The sequence below is a fragment of the Pempheris klunzingeri genome, chromosome 4 (assembly GCF_042242105.1).
Source record: "Pempheris klunzingeri isolate RE-2024b chromosome 4, fPemKlu1.hap1, whole genome shotgun sequence".
Taxonomy (NCBI): domain Eukaryota; kingdom Metazoa; phylum Chordata; class Actinopteri; order Acropomatiformes; family Pempheridae; genus Pempheris; species Pempheris klunzingeri.
Window position 1 is genome coordinate 28,294,084 of NC_092015.1, and position 23,951 is coordinate 28,318,034.

The 23,951-nt window shown below is 44.7% G+C and overlaps 3 protein-coding genes across 5 annotated transcripts in view; 2 read left to right on the forward strand and 1 right to left on the reverse strand.

Annotated features, from left to right (window-relative positions):
* Positions 1 to 313: 313 nt before the first annotated feature.
* Positions 314 to 4,967, forward strand: il4i1 (interleukin 4 induced 1). Its single transcript, XM_070828631.1, has 7 exons — positions 314 to 344; positions 689 to 903; positions 1,048 to 1,160; positions 2,822 to 3,023; positions 3,136 to 3,204; positions 3,284 to 3,420; positions 4,199 to 4,967. Exons 1-7 carry the CDS (start codon positions 314 to 316, stop codon positions 4,965 to 4,967), a joined length of 1,536 nt encoding a protein of 511 aa, XP_070684732.1.
* Positions 4,968 to 5,990: 1,023 nt separating this feature from the next.
* On the reverse strand, positions 5,991 to 7,823 carry timm8b (translocase of inner mitochondrial membrane 8 homolog B (yeast)). Its single transcript, XM_070828573.1, has 2 exons — positions 7,660 to 7,823; positions 5,991 to 7,105 (listed from the first exon to the last, which is right to left on the reverse strand). Exons 1-2 carry the CDS (start codon positions 7,759 to 7,761, stop codon positions 6,938 to 6,940), a joined length of 270 nt encoding a protein of 89 aa, XP_070684674.1. The 5' UTR covers positions 7,762 to 7,823; the 3' UTR covers positions 5,991 to 6,937.
* A 500-nt stretch (positions 7,824 to 8,323) lies between these two features.
* Positions 8,324 to 23,951, forward strand: part of sdhda (succinate dehydrogenase complex, subunit D, integral membrane protein a) — a 48,727-nt gene continuing 33,099 nt past the window's right edge. The window contains exons 1-4 of one of the 3 annotated variants that reach the window (XM_070829816.1): positions 8,324 to 8,394; positions 9,882 to 9,998; positions 11,979 to 12,129; positions 14,521 to 14,694. In XM_070829816.1, coding sequence (XP_070685917.1) covers positions 8,346 to 8,394; positions 9,882 to 9,998; positions 11,979 to 12,129; positions 14,521 to 14,686 — 483 coding nt within the window. In that variant the 5' untranslated portion in view covers positions 8,324 to 8,345 and the 3' untranslated portion in view covers positions 14,687 to 14,694. Of the gene's footprint in view, positions 8,395 to 9,881; positions 9,999 to 11,978; positions 12,130 to 14,520; positions 16,108 to 23,951 lie in introns of those variants that run through there. The other 2 variants (XM_070829815.1, XM_070829817.1) reach the window with 2 other exon arrangements.

Below are 23,951 nucleotides of genomic sequence, written 5' to 3' on the forward strand. Positions count from 1 at the left end.
CGTCTCTATTTCTCTTCTCATTTTAGATGATTTATGTATGCATGTGCATTAATTAACTGCAAGAATGATTGATGTGTGCACCAAATGTAATGTATTTTTTCTTTGTCTTTAGATAACAAATGTGCAGAGAGTTCAGCTCTGAACTGAACACATTTGTTTTTAAGTGGAGTACTAAACTTCTTTTTGTTCATGGTAATACAGTCTGAGCCTCTCCCAATAACATGTGTGTCTCTGGTAGGTTTCCTTTTCCTCTAATAGTGTCAGTATCAACAGCAGAGGGAAGAAATCCGGTCTGTGGAGCTCCATCCTCAAGATGATCCCTCACATGGCACTGTGCAAGTTCTGTAAGTATGAAATAAACTGCCACTACATCTCATTCAGTTTATAGTTAAAAACCTGATGCTGCTACTGTGGTTTCATTGCTTATGAATACAGCCATAATGAAATCACGATCCTGGAAAGGGGGAACTACATGCAATACAATTGGCTTACAGTAAAAATACAATGTGTCATGAAATATGGTATGTCCCTCATTTCAGTGGTTTTGTTTGTGAGCTCAGCGGTAAACAAAGGAAACTGGACATTGGTCAGTCAGGGGCATTTTTTTCAGGGGCATTCCTCCTCTTCTGCATTTTACCGGCAATGCTTTCATTTCATCACTTGAGGTCATATTTTCTCCCTTCACCAGTTCCTCTGGTTCTAGTCGGGGTCGTGGTGTTTGCTGTGAGTGGGATCTTTGGAGACCCTCTGTATGAGTGCCTCCAAGACACTGACTACAGCGAGCTTCTCCACATTGTGGATAAAGGTCTACCTGCCACTAGGGCACCCCGGCATGTCGCAATCATCGGCGGGGGCATCGCCGGACTGACTGCAGCAAAATTTTTAGAAGATGCTGGACATAAGGTAAAGTCATCTACAGTGAGGAATTCATGACTTCGGCTTGAAATGTTGCAGCAAACACACATTTTCTTCGTCAGTATTGATGATGCTTGAAAAGTATGCTGTAAATATTTAAGTGCACTTAACGCAATGATTATGGGCAACAAGGTGACCATCATAGAGGCCAGTAACCGTATTGGAGGACGTGTGGAGACTTTCAGGAACAGGAGAGAAGGCTGGTATGCAGAAGTGGGCGCCATGAGGATCCCCAGCTTTCATAAGTGAGTACAGCACTGACTGTTTGTCTTTATGAAGTGTCTGCTGGGCCATAATATGACCGATGATGTTACAGGCACAGTACTCAGGTACAGGAGAAGGGGTCGGTCGTCACAGTGCTTGTTCCAGCTAAACTAGAGGGCGCTGTTTCAACATGTTGACATCAAACATATTGTGTTACTGTCATGCTCGTTTCTATCTGGGCGACACACAAAACACTGATATGAGGATGGGTTTTATGGGTTGTGTTTGTGTTCAATTAGACATGTATTAAAAAGAGGAAGGTAACAGCTTTAGTTTTAGTCTACTTTTCAGTTGCTAGCTAAATTCCTGTGGTAGCAGTGTAAAACCTTTGTCAGGAGCTCGGGTGGTGCTGGTGGTCTCACCTGGGATGTCCATTAAATGTTACATTCATAATGAGTTGGTATGAAACTACGGCTTCCTTCATTTTACCTCTAATTACAAACGGTTGATTTTAAAACTGATTTGGTGTCTCCAGCTTAAAAAACTTAAACGTTGAACATTTAAAATCGCCTTCTTTTTTTTTTTTACTAAAACCCCCTTGATAACTACAAGGACAACTGATGAGGCGTGATGGAAGTTATAAGAATGAAGGGGAAACCCATTTCAACCCAGACCTGACGTAGGAGTGACTGATGTACGATGTGTTGTTGATGAGCGATTCACATGAGCCCCACCCGATTCAGCACCATAACAAAGACGTACAGTTTCAGTGTACTTGTAGTTTTATTTTATTCAGGGGGAAATACTGCACTTTTTATTGCAGAACTGTTGTTGTCCCTTTACCTTCTCTGTGATATAATTTCTGGCTAAAAGGACAAAGATGCAGCAGAAAATACCTGTTCACACACCAGCAGAACAGAATCTCACAACAAGTCAACCTAATTAGCAAATCAGTTATTGCTGATGTATATTGTGTTAAAGATTGTCCAGTAATCCAACAGTATGTACGAATTTTACTTTTGATACCTAAACTATATCTTAATATTGGGCTACTTGTGTGCTTTCACCTAAGTTAAAGTTTGAATGCTGAACCTGTGACTGTTTGTAATTGAGTATTTTTACAGTATGGCATTGTTACTTCAACTTAAAGCTCTAATCAATATTCTCATTTCAACGATCTGTAACGTGAAAGGGGTCACTCAGAGAAGAACATCCCAGATTTGCAGTTCCCATTTCTTCCAACTCCCCCTTAAGAATTTTGGTGCCTGTCAGCTCGTTGTTTTGGTTTCATGCTCCCATCAGCGTCGCCTTCAGCCACATAAACCCACCGTGTGCAACCCATCCAGCACCGCAGACCAGACAGATGGTGTCTGTCTAGCAGATGGACACAGTGGTGGCATTTAGCAACTACAGAGCTAGATATTTTCTTCAGGTGGTGGAGACCAAAGCGAAGCAAAAAGGAGAGTGAACGCTGGACTGACATTTGTCAGAAACAGAAACAGGACTTCATGTGTAAATAGTCAACTGTATGCTAACACATTCACCATATCAGCTTTTGTTAGCTGAATCTGCTGCATTCAATGTTGTGGTTACGTCTTGTTAACTAATGCAGTTTTAACTCAGTTATTTAAATATCCACCTAAAGGAAGAATGTCAAATCTCTTTTAGAAGATATTCAATATACACGATCTCCATTCCACAGGATTCTGCTCTCCTTCATCTCCAAATTACAAATTTCCCTAAACCACTTCATCCAAGATGACATCAACACCTACTATTTGGTAAACGGAGTGCTACAGAAGACCTACGCCGTGGAAGCCAACCCTGGCCTGCTCAACTACAGCTTGAATGAAAGAGAGAGGGGGAAGTCGGCTGCTCAGCTCTTCAGTCAGTCACTCTGGAAGGTTTGTTTCCTTTATTTCCTCAGTAGCATTATTATTTCAGCGCACATGAGAATTTTAACTATTGCACAAGAATAGCAAACTCTTTTTTTTAAGTTTTCTTATCTGTGCACAGGTGAGGGATGACCTTAAGGCAATCGGCTGCAGTGCTATGTTGGATAAATATGATTCCTACACAGTGAAGGTAAAGATTGATTTCACGGTTTGCATCTGAGTGAAAGATGCCACGATATTACTAACAGCTCACATTTGACCGCTGGCAGGAATATCTGGTGAAGGAGGGCAACCTGAGCCGTGGTGCCTTAAGGATGATCGGGGACATCCTGAATGAAAACAGCCTCTTCTACACATCACTGATAGAGATGCTGTACATACAATCAGACATCAATGACAACACTGAGTAAGAAATCAGCCTTTTATTGTGTGTCTGGGGGGTTTTTTTTGGTTAAGGATCCTCTCAAGAAAGTCTTCTAAAGAGCGAGTTGCTAAATACTGAAAGCAGAGCATAAGAAGCATGAATATTTGACTTAATGATGATAAACACGCAAAGAATTATCTGCAAAGCTTTTAAGGATCTTTCATCGTATGCTTTTGTTGTCGCAGCATGCAGCTGTGCTAAATCCCCAGCACACCACCTGGCCAGCACCAAAGGTAGAGACTAGCTGTCAGAGTTGTGTTTACAACTTGTTTCTGCCGCTCACAAGTGATCATAACGTTAGTCATTGCAGATTTCTGCGCTTTCTGATGATTCTTGTTCCTTTGGATGCAACACTGTTTCTTGTAACAGACTACTTTTACATTACGGCCTTGCTACTTTCACTTAAAGCTGCGTGTGTTGACTTTTTAGGCAGCTGTGTTAGCTGGAAACATTACATTATGATCTGGTCTCTACCTTTGGTGCTGGCCAGGTGGTGTGCTGGTGACTGAGCACAGCTGCCTGCTGTGACATGAGATTGATTAAATCAGTGAGACTGAACCAAAACAGTAAAGGTGCATGCTGTGACAACAGGATACGATGAAAGATCCTTAAAAGCTTTGTAGAGCCAAGGGGAACTGCAGAGTCAGGTGGTAATTCTCTGTGGGAGGAACACCTTTCCATTGCACATACACAAATACTCATCAGTGCAGCTGAGTGGTGTATTGTGACTGAGGGCTTTCTCTTGGGTGTTTTTCTCCAGGTACTTTGAGGTGACCGATGGCTTTGACCACCTCCCGAGGGCTTTCTACCAGCTGTTAAATGGCACCATCCTCCTCAGCTCCAAGGTCAAGTTAATCAACCAAACGGGCGGCCGCAATGTGACCATAACATACCAGGACTGGCGCAATTCAGGCTCCCCGGTCAACCTAACAGTTGACTACGCCCTGGTCACGGCCACCGCCAAGGCCACCCTCTTCATTGACTTCCAGCCCCCCCTCTCCGGGGACAAGATGGAGGCCCTGCGCTCGGTTCATTACGCCAGCTCCACCAAGGTGGTGCTCAGCTTCAGAGAGCGCTTCTGGGAGAAAGAGGGCATCAAGGGAGGGAAGAGCGTCACAGACCGAACCTCTCGCTTCATCTACTACCCCAGCCACAGCTTCCCCGGTACATCTGCAGGGGCCCTGCTGGCGTCTTACACCTGCTCCGACGACTCCACCCTCTTCCAAGGGATGAGCGAGGAGGAGCTGATGGCTGTGGTCCTGGAGGACTTGGTAAAGATCCACGGAGAGGACATCAGGCCTCTGTGGACAGGGGGGCTGGTGAAGAAGTGGGGCTTGGATCCATACAGTCTGGGAGCCTTCGCCCTGTTCACACCCTACCAGCAGGGCCACTACGCCAGAGAACTGTTCCAGAGCGAGGGGCGGGTGCACTTTGCAGGAGAGCACACTGCCACACCCCACGGGTGGATTGAAACTGCCATGAAGTCTGGGCTCAGGGCAGCCAAGAATATTAACAGCCTCACAGTTTAGCTCCAGTACTTTTTTACCTGTGCTTCGTCTCATAGGGTTTGTCTGATATATCGTTTATTAGTATATCTTGTGAATACTGGTGAACCATACTGTGAAAATCAGCGTCAACCCCCACCCCCCCGATATGACATATATGTTTGGGTTATGTGCATATTTATTGATTTAGGTACATATGTATTGATCAGCGAGAGGATTTTATTGTTACATGGTGTCGTTGATGTTTAAGAGGATATTCCATGATTATCTGACGGAGCAAAACTTTGGAAAATAATACATCATTTGAGTTAATTAATGATTATTTCCATCACTAATTAATCTGCTGAGTGTTTTCTCAATTCAAAAATGAATGGTTTTGTCTTTAAAATGCCACGGTCACAATTTTCAATAGTCCAAAGGGCAGATACAAATTGCTGATTTTATCCCAGCAACAGTCCAAAAGCCCCAAACTCTCACTATAATAACATTTAAAAAAGAAGCGAAAAGACAAGCAGCAAATCCTCCCATGTGAGAGCCTGGAACCGGCAAGCGTTTGGCATGTTTGCCTGAAAAGTGGCTCAAGCGATTAGTGAGATGTCAAACTAGTTGTTTTTTCGGTTTTTGTTTTCGCATCCAACCACTTCAGCTCTATGCTGAATACTTGAAGGACAATATATATCAGCAGCATCACAAAAAATGGCATTTGTGTTGAAGACCCTTGACGAATGATCCTGATGAGACGGGAACTCTTTCTTTGTCTTTCATTCTGTATTTTTCATTTCACTTCAGCTTCATTTTACTTTGGGTTTAACACACCTGGAGAGAAGACCGCTGTCCATACATTTCACAAGGCCAAAATAAGGCTTTAAGATTATGAGAGCTCCTGCCTGTCTTCCCACCAATCATGTTTCATAGAGCCAGTGCACAAGCACACTGTTGTAAGGCTCCACTGAAATGATGAATAATGACCTGTGGTGTTTTTCTTGCAGGGTATTATCAAGCACTTTGCTATTCTGAAGAAGTGTAGACATAAATTATACTTCTCAGTTCATCAGGACACATTTATTTCAGTTTGCATGGGAAATAGTTGAGCACAAAGTACAGAGGAAGTGTCTCGTTGATATTTAGTGACATCTCAAATGTGAACAAACCACAGATGTGCCAATATATTAAGGATCTTTCATCATGTGTTGCTATGGACACACAAACAAACATTATAGGAAGGCTGGGAGTATTTGGAAATACATGGGGGAGCTCCGTGCAGCAGAATGTCGGTAATGATCAATAAAGCCAAAGACTGGGGAGGGAGGCGGACAGCCGGACTACGATTAGGAAGTGGAGTAGCTCGTGTGATCCTGAAGTTTTCTACTTTGTAATTATTTGCATATTCACCTCTGATGTTTTCTTTATCATTTTCTTTTCTATTCATTGGATGGCAAAGTGTACTTACTGCCTAGACTCACCATTCATTAATATGTAACGTTTGTTATAGTTTGAAAACCCCAATAAAAAAAATATTGTTCCAAACAAGTGAGAATAATCTGTTATTAACCAGTGTTGCTGTTAACGTTGTCGTTTCCTAAGCTGTTCACCTCAACATCCCCTCTCCACCCCATGATGTTTTCCCACTGCTGTGACACAGGAAGTGATCCCAGATCTGTCCTTTAAACAGCGGCGACCTGCCCTCAGTTCAGACAAACTGCAGCCACAGCTGGACTCTTTCCCTGCTTCACCTTTAGTACTTGAAGGATCACAGACAGGAGGGTGAACCGGAGTGTGCTGCGTCACTTTACTGACATCACATCACATTACTTCTCAAGTCAAACACGTACTTCCAGCTGCAGCTACAACCATGCAGTTTCCCACTTTTGACTCATTTTGGACTCGAGCACCACCAGCTGGAAGTTATACAGACACATCCTCTTCACATTACTGCCTCCACCAACATGTTAGGAATACAAAACTATCTATTTATGTCGCTACACAGTCCAACATTAATGAGTGCCCTTCTGCACCATCTGCGTGAAGCGGTTGGTGATGGTCAGCGTGGTGTCGATGAACCGCTCCACACAGCTCTGCAGGCACGTCTCAGTCCGGTAGTCCAGCTTCGAGCCCGGACTGTCCACACACTTGTCCCAGCAGACATCAGTGAAAGTGTGCACCTGCAGTGGAAACAAAAAGATCATTACAGCGGACGTGTACAGCTCTCAGCTCTGGTGGCTGAGAGTGGAATTCATGCACTATAATGCGTGCCATGAGAAAATGACAATAAAAAGAAAAATCATTGCTAAAAAAAATCTTTGTGACACCAGAGAAGAAAAACAGTCACATCAGATCCAGTGTGACAACCAAACCTGTCCTGTCAATCACTCCTCTGTTAGAATAAACCAGCACCAGAACTACTGAGGCAACACTGCACACACACACACACACACACAAATATACATTATATCATATTATGTCATCATCAATATCTGTACCGCTGGCCTAGAATAATGACCATAACTATTTTTGATTTTAAAAAAAGGGAGTCACGCCAAACTCCATTTAAAAACCATTCAGTTTTGATGTGGCCTACCTGGCCTACATACAACTTAACTAATGCCCCTGGCCTGGTAAACAGACTGTTGCCTTCCGTGTTCACGGCCTGGTGATGCCCTGTCCCCACATGTGGCCTCACTGTCCCACAGTGGATTAGCACGGTTAGCACACCAACCTGGGCCTGGAACTGCGCTTTCTGCTGCTCTATCGCGATCATCCGCTGGAGCTCCGTCGCTTCCGCTTTCTCGGACGCGCTGAAATCACCAAACCCGTCCATGGCGTTACCAGCCGGTCCCGGGGCGGTCAGGCTGCTCCGGTGTGGGCTGAGGTGACCTTCGGCTTCCCCGTGCCAAACACCGCAGATGTACAAACCGCAGGATGCGGTCCGCACGGCGAAGCTTCCCGCACGTGTCATTTGGAGATCTGCGCATTAATTTGTGACGCAATACGTGACGCGTTCAAAGATATTTTGTGTGTGAGAGGAGCCGACTCAAAGGATTGTGGGTAGAAACCATTACGGTAACTAATTAACTAGTCAACATTATAGCCAGCGGGTTGGTCAGAGCTCATTATCTGATCACTGGGATCACTCCCAATGATCCACATGAGAAGTCTGATTAAAAACAAAATATTACTCAACTTATTAATAAAGCCTGACAGAACCCATAATCACACACACACAATGTAGTGTGTATATCAATAAAACGACTCAAACTAGTTACCGTCAGTTGGAATAATAAATAAAATAAAAGCCTCAGTTGGAGGGTGAAATGATCTTTTCTAACATCCGCCATCTTTGTGCTGCTGACGGCGCCACATCTACATCCGGGTGACTGTGGTGACCTTGGTCGGTTGATCATCATGGCGGCCATCGTCAGGTTGAGTTCTGTGTGTCGCAGAGGAGTCAAACGTGAGTACTTGTGTGTGTGTCCTCACTGGTTCTGTCTCTGCTGAGCTCCGGGGCTCGTTTTAACGTGGCAGCTGGACAGCTGGGCGGAGGAATATTGATTAATGGCAGTGAACGGACACATCACGGCTGACAGAGGCTGCTTCTTTCAAGTTCACCACTGCGGATAAGCGAGCATGTTTCGTGCCGTTGTTACTGTGTAACACCGTCTCTAGTGATCAGCAGGTGGTGGTTAGTAAACCAAAGCCTCTCAGAGAAATGGTTAACTAGTTGCCCCTGCCCACGGAGATTGGTATGTCTTATTTTTCTACCACGATGACATCAGACTTTCCGACCATGACGGCATTGCTCACCCGGTTGTGTACGCCAAACACCATTCATAGTTTTGTGAATTTTAAGTTGACGAACATAATGGCAAAATTACAAACCAGGTAAAGTTCACCTGCAGACATTTGGTAAGATGACAAGACTCCGTTTTCAGTTCGGCGCTTAAATCGGAAACCAAGGAGCACAGTAGCCTTCAGTAAAAGTTCATTTTAGGTCAAGATGGCTTTTTGGTATGGAAGGCCAAGTACTTCAAAAAACCACGTTTTTTATATTAACAATTTGTGATCTCAGACACTAAGTTTGAGCCCTTTGCCCACTCTGAAGAGGTGAGTGTCATAAGGGTCCATTTCCTCTGGAGGAATAGTGTCAAACAGTTTGTGTAAGCCAAGGGGTAGCCCTCCACTATCTGCTACAGATCTTCTTGTTTCTTTGTTCCTTTCTTTCATTTTCCTTTAAAAATAAAATACTTGGATTATTTTCCCCATCAAGATAAAAAAAAAAAAAAAAAAGACTGACAGAACAGTGAAGCCGATGCTGAATACCCTTAAAGCTGCATCCTCTCTAATCTCCAGCAGGGGGCGACTCCACTGGCTCCAAACAGAAGTCTGATTGGATGGAGGTCAATGAGGAAATGAGCCGACTTCTCTCCTCATTTATCAGCTCAGTGAACATTTACCTGATGAGTTTCTGCTCTCAGTCTCTAGTTTACAGTCTTCTTCAGCACAGCAGGATGTTTATTTAGTAAATTATGGCCCATTTAGAGGGAAATAGACCAGGAAGGGTGGCTACTACTGTAACATTTCTTCAGAGGAAAAGGAAATTGGCTTGTGTGTTTTTTAAAAAAAATAAATAAATAAATAGATTCTGTTTCCTGTGAAAGATAGAGATGTTGCAGATAAGATAACTGGTGACAGGCAGAGCATGGCTCTAGTTAACAGTGTTTTTAACAGGCATTTTGTCTGAAATAGCTGAAACATGAAATCTCTAAAATGTTATTTGTGCAAATGGCCTTCCATAGAAAAGTTTTCTTAAGTTAACCTGCTAAAATGACATGCCTATATTACTTGTATTGTAGTTTATTTTGTGGTTTGCAGTTCACTGTAGGTAAGCTGCGAATTGAATTTGCCCGTTTGGAAGTGTGACTTTTTGTCTTTTCTCTCCAGCTCTGTTCTACCAAAGCACTTTGTTGGCCAGGCCGCTGGCTGTACCACACAAATACCAGGAGCAGTCCTACCTGCTGACAGCAAGGATTCATGCTTCACAGGCTCTGTCCGGTCAGTGTTGACGAGTCGATGTCCGCAGTAGTACACACAGGACACCTACACACTGACGGCTTGACCGCAGATATTATAAGCCACACTTTGTCCACCTTTTACTGAACTCTGTTATCACCGCAGAACATTGTAAGCGAGCGCTCATTCAGTCCAAGTATCACAGCACAATGTTCAGTCAAATCCACCTCACTGCACTCTGAGCTGAATGTGCCAGTATTAATACCAATGAACAGGTGAGGGTGTGTGATTTGTGTCCAGCACGATCCTTTTGGTACCGTTTCTTTATTAGTTTTTGTTGTTATGGTGATTGATTCGACGCTACTTGTCTTTAGAGCGATGTCAGTTTGCAGGGGGCACACTTTTTCTGGTTTGGCGTGAAAACAGGTGGCATATGACCAACGATGGTGTATGCCCAGTGTTTCATGGTCCAGATTTAGCAGCCCAGATGCTAGAAGGGTGGCAGTATTTTGACACCAGGTTCATGTGGGGTGCGCTTAATGCGAGCAGCTTTCACCCACTGTGACCCACTATTGAGGTTAGTGGGTCACCTACAGAGTGATGGAAGGGCGGAGGCTCGATCAAGAAAACCAAAAGTATCTTTTAAATACTAAATGTGGCTCAGCAAAACCAGAGTTTTTATTTCTCCTGATTAAAGTCATAATTCTAGGTATTTGATAATTTGTACTGAAACTCTTCTTTTTAATTTCAAATAAACCCTCAAACCTCGCATCATTTTTTTTTAGTGCTGACCAAAATGTGTCGTTAATCAGATGTTCTCTGGTCTGAATGAAAAAACCTTCTCACTTTTACGCTGCATTGTATTTCAGTGGAGGTCTTTATATAACACTGGTACTGTGAGCATATTTTGTTAAGGGGATAGCGCAGGAGTTTAGTATTGGTCGTCATAAACTGGGGGGCGCTTTTGGGGAGAGAAACTAAGAAAAGTAATGGTCAAAGTCGATGCTGCAGAGAGCTCCTCACTTTTAGTGTAGTCAAGCCCACTAGATCCTTCAGTTCCCACAAGAGCTTCTTTTGTCACACTGTCGAATGAACGGCTAAAGTTCATATTTTAACCTGCAAGTGCAGTGTCAGGTCACCATTAGGCATTGTTTTAAAAAAACTAGAAAGTTAAAAGTAGTGCCCTGCTGTGTTTAACATGGAGTGATCATTTATTAAAGGAAGAGTTCAGCTTTTGGGATGCACATCCTGTTGAAAGTTAGATGATGAGGTCGATCCCACTCACATATCTGTCCATTAAACGCGAGGCAGCTCCAACACGGTAGTGATGTTAGGTTCTCTCTCTGAGGCCCCTGCTGATATTCCTCTGAGGGCATAAAAACAGATGTGTAAAATGTATTTAGCACTTCTGTTTTTCTCTAAGTATTTCCCATTTCTTTCTGTGTCCCCAATAAAAAGAACGTCCCAGAATATAAGCACCCTTAAAACCACAGCGTGTCCGTTGACACTTCTGCTTTGGTTCAGCTTAAACACACAAGCCATCATCTGTTCATCAGAGAGCTTTAGAGGTGCTGGGAGGTGGGTTTTTTTGCTCTTTTCCCCTGTTTCATCTCTTTGTGCTAAGCTATGCTAACCAGCTGTTGGCACCATTGATGGGGAACAGTGAACGGACATACCAGGCCCCCCAACCCCTTGGGCCCCCTGTGTGAGGGGCCGTTTCTTGTTGGAAAAACAAAAGACGACATCTCAGGTTGTTTTTGTGTTTGAGAGTTGTGGCTCATCTGCAAAATCTCCCTGAAAGAGACACGTAGTCCGTCCATGACTGGCTGTAGCTTCAGGTTCCCACCACTGACATGACAGAGGTATCAATGGATCACAATTATCTGGCCAGGTAAAGGAAAATGTGGCTGAGTCAGATTAAAAAACATTAAAACAACATCTTTTTGTGCGAGGATACGACTGTTCATGCTCTTCCTGTGCAGGTCCTTAAGTGTTAACTGAGATCCTGCCGTTTGTCTTGCTCTGCAGCGAGCTCCGGCTCCAAAGCCGCCTCCCTGCACTGGACAGCGGAGCGAGTGCTGAGCATCCTGCTGCTGGCCATGGGACCTGTAGCCTATTTTAACCCCTGTCCTGCCATTGACTACTCCCTGGCCGCTGCCCTCACCCTGCATGGACACTGGTAAGACGAAAACCCTGATGACACAAGTTGTGTGTAGGTTCATATTCAGAGCCATGTTCCAGTTGAGAAACAGATAATTTCTCTTCGCTTTGCCTCCATCTCTAAGTCACTGCTTTCAAATGACGTACCTTCACTTCCTGTTTAGTCAGCAATTGCACAGCAAAAGTTTGTATTTCCTCTTCCCCTGGTAGTTCTGTCAGAAAGGTGTTGATACAACTTTAAGGTCATTTTGGGGGCAGAGTGGAGCTTCTGATGTCAGTGAGGGCAGACTGAGTATAAGGAAGTAGAAATTCAGTTTAGCAGTTCTGCAAAACTGCAGCCTTCAAAGTGACCAGTAAATCTGAGCGACACTCACTCGGACTTCGTTCATCCTGGGAAAACACAAACATGGCGGGTAAAGTCCTTCATCACTGGATTCACGGGGACTTGTAGTCCAGCTCGAACTGGGTCACTAATTTGACTTGTCAGCATCCAGGCCAGGTCGTCCTGGCCTCTGTGGTCATACGCCATCAGATTGTGATTTTACAAATCAAAAGAAATGAATTTCCCAAAGGTCTCCGTCTAGCGCAACGATTTTGCTTGATCACTGACCCCCGCAGGACAAAAGGCTAACTCTGTGCCCCGGGGGGTTCGGGGATTTCTGTGTTTCTGGGGGTGGTGTTTTGCTGCCGCTGTCAGCAGCCGTTAATTCATCCCCGGTTAGTTCCGGCTCTGTTTGCAGATTTGAGAAGGCAGCTTAAGCTTAGCGTCGCAGCGACGTGTTCTTCCATCAGTCAGGGTGCAGACTAAACGGCGTGGCAGCTGTGGGCCACAAATCCCAGTCACGAGTAAAGGTGAGTCTCGTTAAGCAACCACTGTCGGGCAGGTGCGTATCTCAAAGGGTCGAGCCATGATGTCATTTGGCGCCGGCGTCGCCATGGGTTGAAACATGAGAAGGATGGAAAGCCTCCTCGTTTCAGCTGGTACCGGGGATAAGCAGCCTGTGTCTGATGGGATTTTCTAGCTCCGAGGAATGTTGGACCTGATGAACAATAAGAAATAAAGCCTTTTGAATGCAGGTTTTAAATGTGGCAAGTTTAACAGCTTTGTGAAGGTGGAGTTTATTGGCCATTGGCTGTTGTTGGGTATGATGATGTGTCACGGACCAAAGCTCCTGCTGTGGAATACAGTGACGGTGGTAAAAGTAGATCTAAAGGGGCGAGAAGCGGAGGCAGCCACGCTGGTAATAAACAAACACCCTGGTCAGTCAGAGGAGGAAACAAGGGCCAGTGGTAAAATAATAAATCAAACTGTACCTTGTAATCATCCATCATCGCTTAGCGTTCAGCCTGACCTGTCTCTCTTAACTCAGGTGTGAACCCTGATGGCTTTAGTGGTTTTAATGACTTCACAGGTGTGCTCCATCTTTTATTTTTATTTTTTTTTTGGTAGCAAATCTACCAAAACGGTTGTTGCTTGTTTTTTGCCCTGTCTGACCTGTTTTTGGGGGATGTTTACGTGTTCTGATATCGCTGCTAGTTGAATTTATTCATGATTCACAGTGTTTATCATCACCCCACTCGTACCAGGGCAGTCTTGTTAAATTCTTTGCATTGGAGCTCCGTGACACGAGGACATACTGTGCATAAAAATAAAGATATATAAGATACATTCCTAAAGAGCAAATACATGTAAAATTGCATTATATGAGGAATAAGGTCTTGATATTGGACAGAGATGGTTAACGTGGTGCAGATGTTGATGTATTGGAGCCTCCTGTCGTGTGTCCTCGGTGTAGGACTCAGACTGGGGGGGTCTCCTGATGTCAGTGGGTACTGTACAGATGGTCCGGATAGCACTTGTGTGTGTCATTTATGAAGAAGTCTTGGCTGATGGACCCAATGGAGCAATGAGGATAACACTTGGATTGTAATAAGCTGTAGTTTTCTGTCAACTCTGTATGGAAATAAAACTGGAGGACTCCCACAGTCTGGAGGGGCGTGAAACACTCCAGGGAGTCGTCATCACGTTGCATAAGCAAACACAGATCTCAGCTTAGATTAGATTTGTTGTTTCTGTTGGTACCAAGACACCAAGCGAGACATTTTAGTGTAGAAACATCAAGTCGTCTCATCTTATCGGCTGACATTTACATTGAAATGATTTATCCAGCTGTACCGTTACAATATCTTGTTCTTTGAGCAGAACGTCGACGCTACGAGTCCGTGAACGTAAAAAATGGAAGGTGACAAGTTAACTTGAACAGACTGGCTAGAGGCAAGAGTTTGTGTCCAGTCCAAACAGTTACAAACACTCTTCCCTCGCTCGCACACCGTCCTGCTGCCTAGAGCTTGTGAAGCAGCCTGAGGCCTGTCTCCCCCCCGCTGACCGCCCACCCTTTCTGTCCTGTAGGGGTATCGGGCAGGTGTTAACGGACTACGTCCACGGGGACGCAAAGATCAAGGCCGCCAACGCCGGTCTCTTCCTCCTGTCAACGGTCACCTTCGCCGGCCTTTGCTACTTCAACTACAACGACGTGGGCATCTGTAAAGCCATCGCCCTGCTGTGGAGCAAATGAATCAGAGTGTGGACTGGGCAGCTCGGGAGGAGGACCTAAACACCGGGACGGGAGCAACCTCGTCCTGGCTGATTGTAAAGATTCAAGGTGTTCCATGTAAATTCTTTATAAATATATCATTCTGACAATATTACAGTGATTCACAGGTGTGTAAATGTAATGACCCTAATTAATGCAGATCGATTCAGGCTTGGTCTCTGTATGAAGTTCTTACTCAGTTTAGCTACAGTAATAATGGGGCATCCATTAGCTTCTGTCTGTGTTCACTGTGGACGGAAGTAAAGCTGCGTTCCCATGTCGGTTTTGATCCCCAGTATAATTTAAACTGTCACTACCAGTTCTACAAATAAGAGACCTCCAGTGTCCTGACGTAACTCGTACATGTGTTCAATAAGACAACTATGACTTCTATCAAGTCTGACACGACAGTGCTGTTTGACATCTAATTTATTGGTTTTCATGTTCGGGTCCTTTTTGTGGCGGGTTTCTGAAATATGTTTTGTTAAATCACCATGTGTACATACCGCATACATTTTGCTCTTAGACCCATCAGGAACAGCAGGGCAGCACTACAGATGTGAGCTGTGACCCCCTCCTCACTCACTAACACCCGCGGTGCACTGTGGTTTGTGCAGAGAGCAGAAGTCTGACAGCATTCACTGATCTGCTCCGCTGCTCTACTGAAGGTTCATTAAAGGTAAAGGAGGCAAGATCTGAAGTGCATCGTGAATTCAAGCCATCCAGCCGCGCTCGGCCTACCTGTGCGTCTGCAGCACGGCGGCTAATGAAGTCTAGCGGCGTACAAACGGTGTCTAATCCACAGCAGGGTCTGAAATGAGCAGCTGCAACATGCCGTCCTCTGCCGATAAAACATCACTCGGTGACACTGATACGAATGCCTCTGTAACATATTGAGTCGTGTTTGAATTACAACCACCTTTGGCTGTGTGAATTAGCAAAGTGCAGATTAAAGAGACACATTTTGAAAATATGATTCAAAATTGGACATTGATTTGATGATCTAAACATTGCTGGCAGTTTTTACGACCTCTTGGCAAACGAGGCAAAAACTTAACTTCAGCCACTGTCACTTTGTTGAAGTCGGCCTGCGTGATGATGAGATTCACCAGGACGGGCTGATCAAGGCTACCTGTGCATCATTCACTCAGCAGATAATGGCTACACACACACACACAGACACACACACACACAGTCCATGCATGCAGATGTTAATGCCAGCAGTCACCTCCGTGCAGCTGGAGCGAGCTCTAGCAGTCAGTGTTCACGGTCCGTTTGCTTCTTCCAGCTCTTATCAGTTTGTGATGTCTGTTCAGTTGATGTCTTCTCAGATATATGTATACGCACAAAATGAGATGTGGCAAGTCAAATGTAACTGTAATAAAGTTGGCTTTACAGATGTTCTCATGGTGTGACATTTTATTACCAATAACAATATACACGACGACAATGTAACATATGAATATGTATAAAGAAAGAAAAACAAATGTTTGAAAGGTATGATAATGAAACGATACAAAAACACTACCTCATAATAATGGACTGACTGTTCGTTTAGGTTCAGTCAGATATTTTACCTCTTTTATTCATGTGATTATCAACTTCACTTGGGTTGTTTATGTCGAGGTAAGTTGTAATTTAAAACATTTCAATGACACAGCGAAGGAGCAGTAGACCAGCTGACTGACGCACAACACACCCACTCCATCGTAGTTAAACATACACTAATTACTCCACCACTCAATTCTGATTGGTCAGTTACAGCGGTCTGTTATTTCTGTACAGCAGACTGTTACTGTGGACGCAGTTCTGATAGTGGAAGTAATGAAATCATTAAAATCGTTTTCACTATAATATGTGGTAAAGACTGGCTCACTACATGATCCCTGAACACTCATTATACTCTACAATGACAGAAAGAAAAGGAAACAAGCCCTTCATGGACACACAGTACTGCAGGTGTCCATGAAGCAGTTTATCCTCAATGAAGATTCTGTTCTGACGCAATTTTGGAAATCATTTTTTACAGTCACGCAGGACAAAGTTGGTGGACTCGTCCACTTCATCTTTAGCTTTATGACACAAGGTGAGCTTCCTCACAGAGGGACAGGCATCACAATGCTGAAATCCCAGGAATCTTCTTGGGCACAGAGAGGACTCGAACACATGCAGAGACGTGGGGAGTTCAGCCATGTAGAAGATGGCCCTGTGTTGACTTTCACAAATGTTGTTTGGGAGGTCCTGCTGAAAAACACACCAGACTGAGTCATCTGTTCGGCCAAAGCAGCACAGGATGATGATTAACATAAATGAGACAAGAAAAAAACAGGTGAACACGATCACAGAGAACCTGTCGTGGTCCTCTCACACCTCCACCCTGGTTCAGACAGCCAAGAGACGGCTGCATTTCTTTAGGAAACTTAAGACGTTCTTTTCCAGAGGAGCAGCAGGAAGCAGCCTGACTGGAAACATCACACATTGGCATGGATGTGCCTGCCCAGGACGAGAGAGCATCACTGGTACCCATCTGCTGAGCATCGGTGACACCAGTGAGGCGAGGCGTGGCTGGTGATGCAGAATCATGTGCCGTCACACCACCAGACTACAGAGCAGCTTCATTCCTCCTCCATCCATCCCCTGCACTCCACCACAAAAACACCTGTTTGTTATGCAGACAGACTGTCTTGGAGGTTTAGCTATCCCACAATGCCCTGCGTGTTGTTAAATAAGCAGTCAGGTGATCGTCACTCCTGACTGACTTCACAGGACACGCAGCAGGTTCACTGAGCAGCAGACAGGTTTTCACCTTCCACAGCTCGGCCTTCTTCACAAATGACACACACCGCTGGAGGTCCCACCATTTGCTCCCTGACCGGCCTGCCCCTCCCACCGTGACACCCTCCAAAACACTAGTGACTCACTCTCACACACACACACACACACACACGGTAACAGAGACGGACAGATGATCAGACAGACGGACACTTCTGATAGACGTCCATTTCTTGAAAATGCCAAGTAGTTCACGTGAGCTTCAGTAACACGCTGTAGTACAAACGTACAGCAAACACACTGGTGTGCTCTCATCTTTAGCCAATCAGAGGACAGGGCTGGCTGGAGCCATTATTGGCCCGAATCGTTTGCAACCGAAATAAATGCCTCGAACACATTTCACGACAAGAAATGTGGTAGCACAATGAAGTAATAGTGGAGGGAGAGCTGAGGGGGTGTGAGGTGAAGATGACACCGCCCGAGGTGACGGGGACAGGTGTGTGCTGGTGCTCTTACACAACAGGAAGTCACTGATTGTAGTTTGGAGAACACACACACATTATTCTGTGAGGCACACACTGGTATAGATTAGACACGGTCTGCTGGGTGATCACAGAAAAAAAAGAAGACTTCCTGGAGGCCGACTGTGTGTTTTGTTTAGTAAGAGAACTACTGGACGCTCACCTCACACACTAAACACGGTTAATACTCACCATTTCTTCAGCAAAAATGTCATGGTTCTCGCTGCAGCACACCGTCATCTTGGTGCCTTCTTTTTTCTCGACATATAGCATGACTGCTCTGCCTATCTTTTCATTCTGGCTGTCGTCTTTGAAAAACTTGATTTTGAATTCGCAGTCTGAAAAGGAGACAGAGGAGTCACTGAACGGCAGAGGATCATGTTATAGTGTGGCGGTGAGTGAGATGATTTAAAGAATGCTGTCGCAGTGAGAACTCAAACAAGCTCAGTCAGTTTTAATGGAGAGAGCAGATTTAATATAATACTGTATTTCATATGTGCTTTGAGTTCTCAGTTGCTGTGATCAGTATCGATGTTTGTCCCGGCCGTGCAGACATCAGTGATTTACACATCTTAGCGAAGAGGCTGTGCATGCGCGGTATGAAATGAAGAACTTGTACTGAAGCTCTGAATGAGCAGACCTTTAAAAATAAATGACTGCGTGTGTTTGGTCTGCTTGGTTTGTACGCTGTACTCATTCACTTCCCCTGCTATAAAAAAAAGAGACCTAGTTAGAATCGTGCAGCTTAACACAGAGGCGAATATCTGCTTTCGGCTGTTTGATGAATGACGCGAAGGTCTGACTGGCTCTGTGATTGATAGTTTTGTGCAGCTGTCATCTGTGACATTCCAGGTATGCAGCCTCTCTTTTCACGGTCCCTTGTAGTCGATCAACAACACTTATAAATCCTCTACTGACACAGTTTGACGTGAGAGAAGCGTTGCCTGAACACATTGCAAGCATGAGACAGCGTGACATTCACGTATGCAGATGTCACTGCTGCCATGCTCTGCACAGTGGTCGTCCAGGACGCACACTCGCGCCTCACTTCACATTTCTGCTGATCATTTCTAACAGGGGTTCATGTTCATCATCACGGGGCATTTCATAAAAGAAGGTCACAGATGTTTTTACCTCTAAAAATCAACCTAACTGATTTCCAGTAAGTTGTCTGTGTCGCAGGGCGTTTCTTCCCCCTGTGCCGTCTGTACAGGCTAAAGTTAAAGTTAACTATTGTGCTGTGTGTGGCTGCAGCTTACCAGGATAGGGTCGAGCTACGTCTTTTGCCTGAAATGTTTTAGCATTTAAGAGCAGGAGTTTGCTGTCCTTGCACTGGAACAAAGACTGCCACGGGGGCTGCGTCGATATTTCGAAAGAGTCATCCTCCAAATCTGCATCTTTGAGAGAGAAAACACCAGAAACGTTGGCCGTCATCACTGCTCATTCTACTAAAACAGAGGATGCATTTGCCACAAATGTGCTGTCTGGACTGGGTGTTCTAACTGTGTACTTTAGCTGAAAAACAACACTAGAATGGCCTACCTGTTTCAGCCACTTTAAACAGAGAGCAGTGGGCAGTAAAAGAGAGGATTTCAGGATTAATATACAAACACTGAATAGAGATTATAATAATAAATGCAATACCACATGTAATTCACATATTGTGAATGAATAAAACATGAGATTATTGTTACCTTTAAAGTAGAAGGAACTGTTGCATGTAGAGAAAAATGAAACAGCGGTGCAGTCATTGGTAGCCATCAGGTAGACCTGGTGAAACACTTTCTTTGGTTATGGGATACAGTGTATGTCCACAGGGTGTGCACCTCTTTTCTGATGTCACCAATGGGTGGGGACAGTTTTTTTCTCATTCTAAACACAGTGGCTTCGGGCGTGTGCATATCTTAAATATAGAGGGGCGGAGAAAGAGAAAGAAAGTGTCTGTAAAGTGTTGTTCCGCCACAGTCACCACAGAACAGCTTCAGTGGGCCACTCAGACAGGCTGATACACCCCAAGTGTAAGAAGGAGCGCTTCATCCCGACTGCAGTCACACTGTGCTGCACCAACCACAACCACCACCTAAGCACTTTATTAGTCATTACATAAACTCTATACAGGGTTTCCTCTGTATATATTATATTATTGCTATTTAATTTTCCATTTCTTTAACTGTGTGCTTTTGTCTGTCCCCTCTGAGCTGCTGTAACAGCAGACTGAGGGATCCATAAACAATATCTAATCATTCCATCCGTCCTCTAAGTGTGTGAGAACCAACAGCTCTCCTCAGACCTGGTCCCGGTTCCCCTCATCGGTCACAACAAGCTACAGGGAAACCTGTTGAGCAACCTGAAGAGATAAGGAAAGTGGGAGAAGCCAGGGAGTGGCAGTCGAAGTGTGTGTGTGTGGGGGGGGATGGATGTGTGGGGAGCATGCATGAGGACAACAACACTCAGTATAGTCCATGAGGAGTCCAGCAGTGACTCTGGACGTGCAGTGGGACTAGTTAGTGCCAGGCTACAGTCACTACAGCTGCCACAGTGACCAAGAGCTCTGCTTCTCTTTCCTCACTTTTCCTTCACAATCACTTCATCGTCATCAAACATCAAACCCACCGGGGCTTCTAGAACCCCCAACGTCACACCTCCCAAATACACACACCGAGTTTAACCCGGGCCGGACCGGGTCAGTGACACACTGGCGCTGACTCACCTTTAGAGGGACTTCTTGGTCGGAGCTGAGCGTCTTGTCCTCGTGCGGGAGGAAAGTGGCTGCTGAAGTCACAGAGGAGTCTCCGCCCCGCCGGCTTTCATTAAGGAGCGCAGTCCGGAAAATGGTGGGGCTGAGACACACGCACACACGCGCCCACACACGCGCGCACACACAGCGCTCATTGGCCGCCGCTGTATGTCTACGTGTCCGCCATATTGGATCCAGCAGTGAGCGCGCGCTGAGGTGCGGACGTCACTTCAGGCTGGAGCATGAGTGTGTGAGTCCAGAGCAGACCGTCATGTCTGGGGTGCACGTGAGAACCTGGAGTCAAAGATCAGACACAACCTCCTCTGGGACACAGACTTCTAGAGGACATGACTGAGTGCCTTACAGCTTCTCTCCGTTTCTCCAGCAATGTAGACTTCTGCATCTACCACACTCAGAGTATTATGGGCTGCCTGAGGTCACTGTGACTGGGTTCTGATTGGCTGCCTGTTAAAAAGTGATGCTGGACCCCCACCATGTACTGCCTGTCAGTAGTAACCATAGCGACAGGGATGCAGCCAGAGCCTCTGTTTACCAGATGATCCCCTACAGTGAGTGTCACACCGCTCCCTCACTGTCTCGTCCTCTCAGCACCACAAGATGGAGACACACAAGCTCATTTTTCTCCTTGGACAATGACCACGGTAGAAACGAGGTGTCCAGAATCAGGAATGAACGGATTCATTCATTCATTCCTGATAATGGACACCTCATCAGGCATTATGCCTTACATGAAATAAAGACTATTTTTGTCCTCCAGACTCCAGCTAAGACATGATGACTCCCCTCCTGTACGAGGGACAGTTCACATCACACACCGTCCCAAATACCGTAAATCTATTAAGTTTTATTTTAATCTTTTTTTTATTTATTTTAAACTCATTGGTTCACTTTAGACACTGACACATAACCAGCTACAGTGCTTTACTACAACTATACTGTCCTACAATACTGCAATATCATACAATTTGATAATATAATATAAGATAAATATAATGTTCTAACTTTGCAGAGCAGTTTTTGTCATTTAAAAACATCCTTCTGACTTGTTGTCAGAACTCTAATGGCTCCTCATTGTTCATAATTACATATGAATGTCACTCTTTTAATCTGAGCTGATCTTTTTCTTTCTCCTGTCTTATTAAGTGGTCCTGCTGGATCTGACCATCTGTCTGTCTGCCACCAGAGGGCCAAAACCATCTGAGGGGAGAAGGTGCCACAGGAGAGCCAAAACACTGTTTGAAGAGGAACCGCCTTCTTTTGTTCAGTACTTACAGAATACTCTTATCTTAACCCTAACCCTAACCACCCATTACAAGTGTGCGAGGGGTCGAGCTCCTGTCTCATCGGTTTGGCTCGCCATGAATTGCAAAAGCTACGGGCACCTCTTTGTTACAAGTGAGCAGTCTTCCTGAGTGTCACACACGTCTCCCTGATCATCACCCTGAGGGTGATCAATAGCAGCACCTTCAGTCAGAGACTGATTGCATCAAGGTGCAATTCTGAGAGATACAGGAAGTCTTTTTTACCAGCTGCTAAACGGTTTTATAATGGAAAAACATAACTTTGCACTTGCACTTTTTTAGTACTTATTTATTGTACTTTTAACGTAGTAAGTATGGAAGATACCTGAGGTAATGTGAGATGTATGTCACTATAATTTCCTGTAAAGGATTAATAAAGTATCTATCTATCACACGAGGTGTGGAGAGGCACATAGTGCGGAAATCTGTACATTGTTTGTAGGCTGAGAGTGGCACAGTAGCTGCAGCACTGCACTTGTAAAGAGGGAGGTGTGGGACTTAGAGTACGGTGAGCTTTACCTAAAGGCCACCGACAGTGAGAAATGAAAACCTGTATCAGTTCCATCTTCATTGTTGTTCACTGTGGTTCGCTTTGCCTTCTCTAAGGAACATAGAGTTTAAGTGGCTTGTGCTTTTAAGAGTTTTGCTACTTGTTATCCACCAGGTTGGAGGTTTCTGCAGAGGAGCACTCAAAACAAATGTGGTAACAAATGTTATGCCTCCAAAAAGTCTAACAGTCTTGAAAGGCTTCATTTCCCCAGAGCTCTGTGGAGATGTGAAGCATCTTTGAACTAATTATTTTTCTGGTCCTGCTGCTGTGGTTCTCATGTTCCTGTGGATCCTGGTCCTGGTCCTGCTGCTGTGGTTCTCATGTTCCTGTGGATCCTGGTCCTGGTTCTCCTGCTGTGGTTCTCATGTTCCTGTGGATCCTGGTCCTGGTTCTCCTGCTGTGGTTCTCTGGCTTCATGAATCACTGCTGCGGATCGTCAGCCACTCGTCATGTTTTTCAATATTACCATAGTGCTAATTTATTAGCCACACTCCTATTGTCAGTGTTATAGCTGCTGTTAGTACGTTGGTTGCTGTTTGTGTTGTCTCTCTCTGTCTCTCTGTCTCTCTCTCTCTCTCTCTCTCTCTCTGTCCAACCTCCACCCAACACAGACCCTGACAGAAAGCCGCCCACATTGAGCCTGGTTCTGTTCCAGGTTTCTTCCTGTTAAAGGGGAGTTCTTCCTCCACTGTGTCCTAATAAAATACCTGATGCTGCTCATGTGGGGATTCTTGAATTCTTAATTCCTGAATCGTTGGGTCTCTCTCTAATTAAAGAGTTTGGTGTAGACCTGCTCTTTATGGAAAGCGTCTTGAGATAACACTGTTGTGAATTGGTGCAATATAAATAAAGATTGATTGATTGATAATCTCTGAGAATCACCCTGCAAATGCTAAAGGGGCTGTTAGACGACATTCACAAAATATGTACTAATGCTATAAGGGTATAACATCAGTGTGCTGCAGGTTTCATGTTTTTAAAAGGACAGAGGCAGGTGCAGAGATGGAGTTCGGACCCAGTGCGGGATGAATACGTTCAGGAACAAAACTTCCAGCGTGAACATAAAAAATGATGACATTGCACCAACATGAGACATGGCTTTATCAGTTATGTTCAGAGTAAAGACTTCCTTATCATGAAACATTACAGCACCTGAAGGGCTGTCAAACAGTGGTTGAACTCTGTCTGACTTCAGTCATAAGAGATAAAAGACAATAAGGGCGGTCACTGACAAGTCAAGGCGTCATGTACAGTATGTGACCTGGCAGTAGTGTTCGACACACACAGCGGCCAAATGTCATATTTTGAGGTCAAAAATTGCTTTACTACCATTTTAAATGCAATA